The 11,753-nt window shown below is 43.6% G+C and overlaps 1 protein-coding gene across 1 annotated transcript; it reads right to left on the minus strand.

The window, feature by feature from the left end:
• Positions 1-309: 309 nt before the first annotated feature.
• Positions 310-10,035, minus strand: LOC127319136 (uncharacterized). Its single transcript, XM_051349352.1, has 10 exons — positions 9,495-10,035; positions 9,253-9,399; positions 8,995-9,158; positions 7,205-7,516; positions 6,927-7,057; positions 6,411-6,528; positions 6,246-6,338; positions 6,062-6,139; positions 5,880-5,967; positions 310-628 (listed from the first exon to the last, which is right to left on the minus strand). The coding sequence occupies exons 1-10, from the start codon at positions 9,757-9,759 to the stop codon at positions 612-614; spliced, it is 1,413 nt and encodes a 470-aa protein (XP_051205312.1). The 5' UTR covers positions 9,760-10,035; the 3' UTR covers positions 310-611.
• Positions 10,036-11,753: the final 1,718 nt, after the last annotated feature.

Here is an 11,753-nt window from a genome sequence, read left to right on the forward strand (position 1 = left end):
ATATCATCAAATTTACCAAAGTTAATGTCAACTTCTAAGTGATAGAAGTATGAACTTTTAGCAAGCCTTGTATTTTTCAACGCTATCAATATCTACATGTCTTGACCATATGTGAATCATGTTAGATTGCTAAACTAAAGTATGTAATAAAAGAACATTTGTCACACTTATTTGCGTTCATGCTAAGGTACGCATCGCACTTTATCACACTCGATATAAGCTTGCCACACTTTTCTAAGCATGCAAAATACACAATAAATTGCAGTTTTTGATGTGTAATGTAGCTAGGGATTCTAGTTGCAACGTCAAGATCCTCAAGTGAACATATATTGATGTCATCTTGATGTCTCTTATATTGTTACCGAATAATATTACAAAGACCATATTTCTGCAGAGGCACCATGATGTTAATAACCGCCAACAGTGTCAGAATATCATGAGTATATTTCTCGAGAACAGTCTACACACACATTTTTACAAGATACGGTTATTAGTGTACACCAAGTTTACGAGAATCTAGACTAGAACTAATGGTCATGGAATGTTCACAACAGAAACAACATAATGGAAGGAAAAAAAAGGAACATATCCAGTAGATTTGCATCCCTTTTTCAAGAGACGAGATGACCTGCAGTAAATAAGAGCACAATAGATGAGTAAAATTAATGAAAGCTTTTATTCCATGGATAACGTTTCTGTTAAAACCGAGAGAAGTACACATGTAGCAATGTTTAATACATAATCTTTGCCAAATGTAATGCAACTCAAATCTAGTGCCTAGAACCCTAAGAAGTGAAAAATCTACAAGTACAAACCTATATGTCTAAGCCCGATAAAAAAAGGTCTACAAATAACCTAACATGGGTGCATGGGCAAATAAATACTTCTCACAATATGCACGTCGGCAATCTATACCCTATATAATTCAATAGGTGATCTCCAATGAATCTACATCCTGACACTTATTCTGCGCTTTCCACTGAATATGCAAGGTTATCAGGTCGCCTTCCCTTACGCAAATTCAATTTTCGTCCATGCCGAAGGCAACCATCTGTCACACACGGTAGCCCCAAAATTGCAGGGTCTACCTCTCTACCCTTTGGCCCTAAAGTTCCAGCAGGGAGGTAATGTTAACTACAACTCATGATGGGATATAAATTTGGTTGTGTGATGGTTGGTGTTGCAGCTGATTTTGATTGGTTTGGACGTTAAATTATTGATTTACCTTTCTTATTAACATTTGATTTGATTTGAGTAGCGATACCAATATCTTGGTGCTGCATTAGTCTGCTAAAAGTTACTGCCACTCTTTCATACTATGTTTTCAGAACTTTGTTTTGTTATGTTGACCGTTTGATGAAAATCCAACCAAGCTGAAGATCTGATTTGAAAATTGCCGCCGATCATGTAAGAAAGCTACAATTTTTTTGGTACGGTGATTTTTTTAACCATGCATGTTGTTGTATGAAAGTTACATTTTACGACCCCCACCCCTATTATCAACGTCATATTATTCATAGATAATTACTTAATTGTTGCATCTAGTTATATACTATATAAACAAACCCCACTAACAATCGGTAATTGTTATTTTTCTGTTCTTGCATTCTTCCAGGTCACCTTTTAAATCATGTCCATCTGATTGCATTTGTGTTCACATGCAACGTTTTGATTTTAGCTCATCGTTTGTCTGCACCCATCAGTTACCACCTGAGTACTCTCTGCTAGAGCGCCTCCGCCACTCCACTGCACTCTCTTCTGTGATCGTCGACAAAGTTGTTCACACATGTGTCACGTAGTATGATACAACGCTGAACCCCTAGACCTCTGCTGCACAACTCCAGCCGTGGAGGGTTTGTCGCACAACAGAAGCAGGGGACAACGAGAGACAGGGAAAAATTAGACCTGATTCTTTATTGATTTCCTCCCGTAAGAGTCTAGGGGCAGACAAAAATAGCCAACGGTACATTACTTGAGGCCTAATGCCAGAATCCTAACAAACTTGGAAAGTATTAAATAACTTGGAAACTACCTCTAGAGATATAATCCTCTTAAATTGGAAGGACACAGATTGATTTCCTATGATTTCCTGCACTACTAAAGCCTTCATGTGACATATCTTCCCCCCCTCAAGAATCAGCTCATCCTCGAGCTGATAAGGTAGACAAGGCTGCTAGAAATCAGCGTTATCAGCTGCATTATCATCATCGAGGAATGGATCAACCTCCATGATATACAACTTTTTGCAGCGGTGACTAGGGCCAAATTGCTCGTCACAATTGAAACATAGGCCCTGGGCTCGTCAGGTTACCATCTCCGCCCGAGATAGTGTGCGCCGTGGGCGCCTAGATCGTGCTACAGCCACTCCTCCTGGTGGTGGGAGAGCATTGGTTGCTGTCACGGCTAGTTCTGGAGCTGGGGTGCCGTTTCCCCGACGTTCACAAGTACGCGCCAAACTCATTGCCTCCAATAGAGAAGTCAGCCGCCACATCTCCACATCGAGTGTGAGAGGCTCCTGGAGATTAGTGGTGTAAATCATAACCTGTTGGGCAGCGGTAGGCACGGCGCACGACCAAGTAAGGCATTGAACTGCTTGTTGAAGTCTGCCACCAGGCTCGTGCACTTGAGCAAGATGAGCTCACCGAGGGCGTTGCTCCGTGAAGGTGGACCAAATTGGGTGTGAACCAACTCAGTAAACCGGTGCCATGGAGGCGGGCCGTAGACATCCTTGTACTGGCCATACCACAGCTGGGCGTCGCCCACGAGATGGAAGGAGGCAATACCCACCTTCTCAGGTTCAGTTGTATGTTGTGCGTTGAAGAAGAGAGCGCATCGCTTCAGCCAAGACATCAGGCTGACCTCGCCATCGTAGGTGGGAAACTCCATCTTGAAGTAGCGTGGTGGCCTGTCATCCGCCGTCTTGTTGATGGGGAGCGACGACTGGCTGGAGGGGTTGCCATCTTTGCCAGTGCTAGGGTTACAAGAAGGATGTTCACCCTTCTCTACGCTAAGGATCGCCAAGTTGTGTGCGCGTGTCTTCTACGCATAGTACCAAAGAGGCTGTCCGCCTTGACAGCGAGAGCCTTCTAATCTGCAGCAAGTTTATTCTGATCTTCGCACATGGTGGTCTGTGTGTTGCACAAAGCCAACAGGGATTCCTGAATCTTCTCGAGCTTCTCTTCCAAGGACATGGCGACGTCGGACATGGTGGGAGGGACGGGAGGGATGGATCTGTATCTGATACCAAATTGTCACGGAGTGGGATACAACGCCGAACCCCTGGACCTCTGCTGCGCAACTCCAGCCGTGGAGGGGCTGTCGCACAACAGAGGCAGGGGAGAACGAGAGAGAGGGAATAATTAGATCTGATTCTTTATTGATTTCCTCCCGTAAGAGTCTAGGGGCAGGCATAAATAGCCCACGTACATTACTTGAGACCTAAGGCCAGAATCCTAACAAACTTGGAAAATACTAAAGAACTTGAAAACTACCTCCAGAGATATAATCCTCTTAAATTGGAAGGATACAGATTGATTGCCTACGATTTGATGCACTACTAACGCCTTCACGTGACACATGTTGTTTGCATCATCGTCTCCGTCTACTCTCAGAGCTCGTGAAGCAGCCCACGCCTCCCTTCTCAATCCCCTCAACTTGCAATCGTATTTGTTTTGGTAGATATGCTCTTCAAGCACTTGAGCCTGCTTGGGGGATTATTCAGAGCAGGCTCAATGGACAATGGGGATGGAATAGCTGTTGGATGGTTAGGACATCCTGTTTTTAGAGATAAAGAAGGACGTGAGCTTTTTGTACGTCGTATGCCCACTTTTCAATGATTGGGTGGATGGTACGATTCTGGTTCAGTATCATGTCCAACTCTATGTTTTACTATCTGCAACACTAGTAATCCTGTACACACATCGGTAAACTTAAAAAAACTCTACAAGCTAAGGTAATACTAAGTGCATCTCCTGAATGCTGCAGCTTGGGTGTCACCTTCTGTGTACCAGATGCCACGCCCTTCATCCCACCTTTTCAACGCCGTTACTTACTAAGTAACTGTATGCTTACCAGGTATTTGTAAAAAAGGCAAACCTCCAAAGCTGGTTACACATATGATTCTCAAAATTTGGGTGTAACCTTTTTAACATTCTAATAGCATCATCTAAAAAAAAAGTTCTAATAGCATCATTTAATGTTAGCACTAATCTTGATTTGTATCTGCATATTTAGTTTCGTTCTGCATTTAGGTAGATGCATGGAGTGTGGCTTGGCTCCAGCAGGTGCACATGGTGAGATGCCGGAGATGGCCGTGCGATGCGGCGTTCCGGCGAGATGCCATCGGTGGCGAGAGGCTGCTGTGCGTGTCCTGGGCTAGCTGCATGTGTGCATGTGTGGCTGGCCGTATGGCCGTGTTGTTTCTCCTGGAGTGTGTCTAGGAGGAAGACGTGGTCATAGTTAGTTAGTTGGTTAGTTAGTGCATGGCCGGGTCAAGTGTTAGTGGCCGGCGTAGTGGTGTGAGTGCGTGCGTGTGTGGAGTTAGTGGTGAATGTGACACTCACGTTGGGTCTATATAAGGCCATGTAATTATTTGAGAGATTAAGGGAAGGAGAAATACAGAGTAGAAAACGTTGGCTGCGTGAGGCAGCCGGCACCAAACTCCATTGTCTACCATATGCTTGTGAGAGTTCAGAGGTAGAAGAAAGGGAGCTGCGTGATGCAGCTCCTACATTTGGTATCAGAGCGAGAAAATCCCGGAGGCCTACGAGGTGGCGGTGCGATGCTGCTGAAGTCGACGATGGTGGCGACGACTGACTCCATGCGAAGTGGAGGCCTGCGGAGCCTAGCAGCTGGGCGCGGTGCGATGCCGCGAGGTTGCGACGGCGGCGTCGATGATGCGATGCCATCACGAGAAGATGACGGCCATGATGGGCCGTTCCTGCTTTGAAGCTCCATGAGAATTGGAGAATCAAGATTAGGGGGTGATTGTTAGCACTAATCTTGATTTGTATCTGCATATTTAGTTTCGTTCTGCATTTAGGTAGATGCATGGAGTGTGGCTTGGCTCCAGCAGGTGCACATGGTGAGATGCCGGAGATGGCCGTGCGATGCGGCGTTCCGGCGAGATGCCATCGGTGGCGAGAGGCTGCTGTGCGTGTCCTGGGCTAGCTGCATGTGTGCATGTGTGGCTGGCCGTATGGCCGTGTTGTTTCTCCTGGAGTGTGTCTAGGAGGAAGACGTGGTCATAGTTAGTTAGTTGGTTAGTTAGTGCATGGCCGGGTCAAGTGTTAGTGGCCGGCGTAGTGGTGTGAGTGCGTGCGTGTGTGGAGTTAGTGGTGAATGTGACACTCACGTTGGGTCTATATAAGTCCATGTAATTATTTGAGAGATTAAGGGAAGGAGAAATACAGAGTAGAAAACGTTGGCTGCGTGAGGCAGCCGGCACCAAACTCCATTGTCTACCATATGCTTGTGAGAGTTCAGAGGTAGAAGAAAGGGAGCTGCGTGATGCAGCTCCTACATTTAATACTTAGTTATAACGCACAAGTTAATGTCAGATAGGTTGGTTTATGTTCTAAAAATTTCAAACTTCCAAAACTGGTTACACAAGATTCTGGGAATTTGGCTGAGACTAGTTATACAACAACATAATTACTCTCTGGTTGTAGGTGAAAAATAGCAAATGAAGAATGTGTTGCATAAAATATGTATATTCTTCGAAATATGACGTGGAGGTAATATACGTGTATTGTAGAATGCACATCAACTTTGAATGAAAATGGAATATGCTGAAAAAACAAGAATATACAAAACTTGAGATAATAAAAAGAATCTAAATATTTTTTAGATGGGCCTAGCTTAAAAGAGGGGATGTGCACCTTTTACTATAACTTCTCCACATTCTGATACATTTGCTGTCAACAAAGATGTCGTTCGTTGTTTTCTTAGCGTGTGAAATACCACAACCTGGAGATAGCATAACACATTCCTTAGTGCTGCTAATAGTACTTGCAAAACAGATGAAAGAGATCAAGCAAACCACATGAAACATACAACTTACCGAAAAATGAAATTCATTATTAAGGCACTTTTGACTGTCCAAAGAGTCATTGGATAAACTCATCAACATATTTTCCAACTGATAATTGCAGAAGAAAAACGATCAACATGAAAAGTTACCTAAGGTCACACAAATGTAATTATTTTCACTTCATCTGAAACTTAGAAATCTCTAATACACCCACCTCAACTGTAGTAGAAATACAGCTTCCATTGAAAGATTCAATAATATCACCTCTTTCAATGCCAATCTTTTCAGCATAAGATCCTTTCGACACCTAAGGTTCAATTAGCATTAAATAAGAATTATACACAAGAGAAAGGAGCAGATTTAGGAAGGCACTGTATACCTCTTGAACAATAAGACCATCATCAATGTTATATGCACGCCATATATCATCAACAAAGGCAGGTTCTAGAAGCTTGATGGCCTTAAACATCATTCCTAGGTGGGGCCGAAGGATTCTCCTATACAAAATCAAATAATGATTTAACATATTTCAGAGAATGTCACAAGCAAGTAACTCTTTCTATATAATCCATCATTCAGTGGAATCAAACTTATTTCAAACATGTTGAAAAAACTCCAATAGTAACGAAGTATTCCGATTCACATAGTTCAAAAATTTCTAAAGGGAATGAGACATGAACAATAGTGGAATCCAGCTTCTTTCTAACAAATTGCAGCTAATTACATGAGAAATGTGGAAATGAATCATGCAAACATACGAATTTAGAATGACATAACTACTAATTTACTTCTAGTGATTCGGTGAACTATATATAGATCTACGCCTAACAATAAGCAAAAAAAAAAAATAGGAGAGAGGATAAATACTATCACATAACTGATAGAGAAAACTCACCCTTTACTCTTCCATGAAGCCCAACACTTGAGCAAAATGGAAGAAGGGATAAAAGACCCTAATGTGCTACTAATGTTGACCATTCCAACCACCCCTCCATCCAAGTCAATGACTATCCCTCCATCGTCATACTGGAAGAATTCATATTGAATAATGAGATTTTACAATAGGATAAAATACACTGACAAAAGATTGCGAGATAGAACATCAAAATACATAGGAGTAAAAAAATTCGAACTGTAAAAAATGCACATAAATCTCATGATAAGGCCTGTTACCTCGTTATCATGATCATCATCATCATCATCATCACTATCACTATCATGATCTGCACAATCAAAGTACATGTTGTGGTACCGCTCATACATGTCTGGATTAAAATATGCTGCCCGACCATATGTTATCCTTAGTTTCAATGAATTGTCTCTTCCTAGCCGAAAAACCTTCTGAGAAAATTTTACTCCTTCGTTAAAAGATGGCAAATGAACTGGTTGATCCACTTTAACACTCAAGACAGCAAGATCATAATGGGGCTGGTAGTAGAGTAGCTGTGCCTCTGCAGTGGTGCCATCTAGCAAATGAACGGTGACCTGAAAATTGTCTCAGAACAAATCATATTAAATTTTTAAGAAATGACAAATATATATTTTTAGAGAAAATGTATATGTTGTTTCGTTTATGATACTAAAAATGTCCAACAGTAAAAGACATGCAATTTGGACTAGCTATCTTATGCCGAGGAGTTTATAAGTTTCAGATGGAACTAAGTAAAGTGATCTGATTGATAAGCATTTCATCCTGATGTATAGGAGACAAGAACCTGTACTATGAATGCAATTTAAAATTTTCAGCGCGGTCAGCATACAGAATGATTGTGGAAGAAAAGAAAAACAGAAGGAATGGAATGCCCTGTGGGCTATGAAGATCTCATCCAAAATCGGAAAAACTGTTCGGCACCTCTCTTCGAATTCTAATAGGAAGTGCACCTCTTGTGTCTGTGTCAAGTGTGTGGCACAACAGAGGATTTTTGAGATCCTGCTTTTATTAATTATACAGCTCATCATGCGTTTGGTCTCAACTGGATGAAGACCTGATTGAGGTTGTAGCTAATTTGAACACATCAGATGCGAAATACTGGGTTTTCAGAACTATAGAGGATTTTGGAGCGGCTAAGGTTAAAAAAAAACATTCGTTGCTTACTGGGCTATGTGGGCAACAAGATAGAAACTGATTAAGCAAGGTGAATTCCAATGTCAACTGTAAGCATTCTAAATCGTATGAAGACTGGATTTAGAGGTACTGGTGCTATTAATCCAATAAAAGGAAGTATCATGAAAAGCAGGAAGGGAACCGGGTGATGGATTCCTCCTGGCCAGAATTATGCGAACAAAAATTTCAACACAGCACCGCTAAATCTAAAGATAAAGGTGTTGTTGCTTCTACTTGTCGAGATAACAAAAATGACATTTTCTTGCAGCTACTGTCATAACTATGCAGAGTGTTCACTGATTAGCTTCAGGCTGCCTAAATATTGTCAAGATCATGGAGGGAATGCCGAGATGCCCTATACGATGATCGTTGAAGATATAGAACGATTGGTTGCATCTTTAATTTCTGGCCAGGGAATTTTAATTGTGCGCATGAGGGTAGAGATTCAATGTGGTGGCCACTCAATGGCAACACATCATGTAATCTGAGGTACCATGACGTTTAGGCAGCTCCTATTTCCGCTAACAAACTTGTAATGTCCATGCTAAAAAAACTAAGGGCATGTACAATGGTTATATCTTAGCATTGCCACCTAGGATAATTGATGACGTGGAGGAGAGAGAAATAGGAAAAAGAGGTTTGTCTTCTCTTAGCTAAGAGATCATCTCTTAGCAACACTTTGTCTCACCACTTTTTTAGGGATGTCTCATTACTAGAGATAAGACTAAAAATAACCCATTGTACAACATGTTTTTTTGTTATATCTAGATTACGTGGCGGAACTACGATAAGACAGTCTTATCAACCATTGTTCATGCCCTAAGATGTAAACTGAAAGTTCATAGACACATCGACTTACATTAGCTTTCGAATCGTAATGTGCTTCGTCTATCCAGACGTCACTGCTGGTGTCAGGAGGATCATTTGTGTGAATCAGATGCGCGGTCGTCAACACAGTGCCGGTTTTGCTCCCCTCGTCGAAGTCAATCCAGAAACCAGAGCACCGTTTGAGCGGCTCGCCACCTGCATCCATCCATGCAAAACTTACATAAAGTTGTGCCAGCCATGATCGTGGACTAAATAAACAGAGAAGGTGGTTGTGCCAAATAGTACATACCGAGAGAGGATGAGATCCCAAGTAGAGATTTAGCAGCGGAGAGCACGGCCTTGCTTCCAGGTTCACGGATGGGGAGCAACCGCCGGGTGTGAAAAATGGTCGGAGTTTCGAAGCGATCAAGAGTAGGGATTTCCACCTTGTTGGGGGCTATACATCGATCACGGCATCACGCAGCACGGTTAGCAACCACCGGGGAAAGAAATCAAAGGAATTGATGCTGAGGATGGGAAAAGAAATCATACCTGGTTTCTCATCTTTGTAAATCTCGCTGAAGAACGCCTTGGGATCGGTGAAAAAAAGGTTCGCCCCTGGCACCAGCACAAAAGACGAGTCATTTTCTCCCGCTTTCTCTAGATTTATTTTCTCCCTCATCATCTTCTCCTTTCTCCTCTCTCGCATTGTTGCTAATCTCCGCATCCACGCATCTTCCTCCTCATCCCTCCGTAGTTTCCTCTTATTCGCCTCCATGGTTCTTTCCTTCGTGGACCTCTCCACGGGCGCACTCATCTTGTTTCTTGGATCGCCTCGAACTAGACTGGATGGTCACGAGTTGCCCTCTTACGTTATTGGGGAAGGGGGTGGTGGTGCCGAGTGGGGTTATTTCGCCCTCTTGCGGTCGGCGGAAGGGACCGACCGGCGGCGGCGCGGGCTCGGAGTGGACCTACCGGTGGCGGCACGGGGGCGGAGCTCGGGAACGCGGAACCGTAGCCGGCGACTGGAGGAAGAGCCAGCCCGCGAGAGAGATGTCGGGCTCGGGAAGGAGGATACGATCGACTTGCTAGCAATGTGCCCAGCCGTCTGATCTTGACATCAGGGCTGTCCGATCTGAAGTGTGAGATCAGGGAGGGCCATCCACTAGCTTGCCTAATCTCAAGGGCGTATTGAGAAAAGGGTGTGTCTATGTCTAAGTTGGCTGAGATTTTCTTAAGTCTCAGTCACCTCAGAAAAGTGCAACTCGGTTCAGTTGCACATTTCTAGTAGAAAAGTGCAATTGCACTTTTTTAACAGAAAAGTATAACTCAAGTACTTTTTTGCAAGTGACTTAGACTTAAGAAAATCTCAGTTGACTGAGACATAGCAAAACCGTTGAGAAAATGCGGTTACTAAAACCTTTTTTGATACATGTAGAGCATGTCCTAGACTCCTTGTAACTCGGCCTTTAATAACGCGGATAATAAAGTGCAATGCAAAACCAATTTTTAGTCTGGCAGAACAAACATCGTACTGTAGATGAAAATATAAATTTTGAGAAAAGATTCAAGGGAGAAATAAACATTCTTGCATAGCAACAATGAGTTTGTATAAAGATTACCCATAGTTCATACAAACTTTCAAAACAAAATAGTCTAATTGGTTGCCGCTGGATACCTCACCGAAGCCTATAGATGCTGTCGGTGGTACTCATTCGCTATCACAACAGAGGTCGACGTAGAACATCGCTTGCGGCTCCACGATCCGGTGCCACTCCACCTTCTTCGCTTGGTTATGACGCCCGTGCGGAAGAGGGGGTCGTTCAAATACACGCCCTTGCGGCTGTGCTTGGCGGCCCACGCAAGTGACGGGCGGGAGCGTTGCAACGCCATGACCCGCTCCATGTTGGCGTCATCGACGAAATCCTCCAGCGCGATATTCTCGTCGGTGAAACCCTCGTCAGTGGAGTTGTCCTCATCAATGTAGTTGTCCTCCTAGTCGGTGGAATCCTCATCAGTGGAGTTGTCCTCCATCTTCACCGGCGGTAGCGGGGAAGCGCGCCTATCCCCGTCTTCACGATGTTGGCCTCGCGCTGGAAGAACATCGGGGGCGGCGTTAACCCGAAGGTTGTGTGTCTCTTCATTTTGCGCTTCTGCTCGTCGGGACACGCCTGCACACCTCGTCGTTGGAGCGGGCGGCAGGAATTCCATGGCCTAGACGTGAGGGGGAGTGTTGAATATAAATACACTGCCTAGTCTCTTTCCATCAGTTCGGACTTTTGGTTTAATTGGCTAGTGCAGCAATCTTTCAAATGCCTCTTTCTACCTTCACTTAGATGTACATGCGAGTTATTCTTGATCCAAAGCAATGTGAAATGAGTATGGTTGATTGAAGTACGAACAAAGAGATTGTAGACAAGCCAAAATGAGAAAGAGACAACACGAATGATCTAAAGTACTTGAAACTCGGCCTTCCTTTCTCGGAGTTGGAGATCAAAGAAGCCATAGAGGATTTACCTCTCGACAAGGCTCCCGGGCCTGATGGTTTCTCCATGGCCTTCTTCCGTTCCTGCTGGGATATTATTAAAGAAGATCTCATGGAAGTCATTAACGCCTTCTCTGAACTCTCGACGCAGAACTTTCATATCTTAAACACCGCCAATATGGTTCTGCTGCCGAAGAAGGATGGCGCGGACGCTATTTCTGACTTTCGACCTATTAGCCTCATCCACGGGATTCCGAAGATTATTGCCAAAGCCATGGCACGTAGGCTCAGCCCTAAGATGAATGAGATCGTGTCTCGGAGTCAAA

Source organism: Lolium perenne, chromosome 1 (genome assembly GCF_019359855.2).
Source record: "Lolium perenne isolate Kyuss_39 chromosome 1, Kyuss_2.0, whole genome shotgun sequence".
NCBI classification, from domain to species: Eukaryota; Viridiplantae; Streptophyta; class Magnoliopsida; order Poales; family Poaceae; genus Lolium; species Lolium perenne.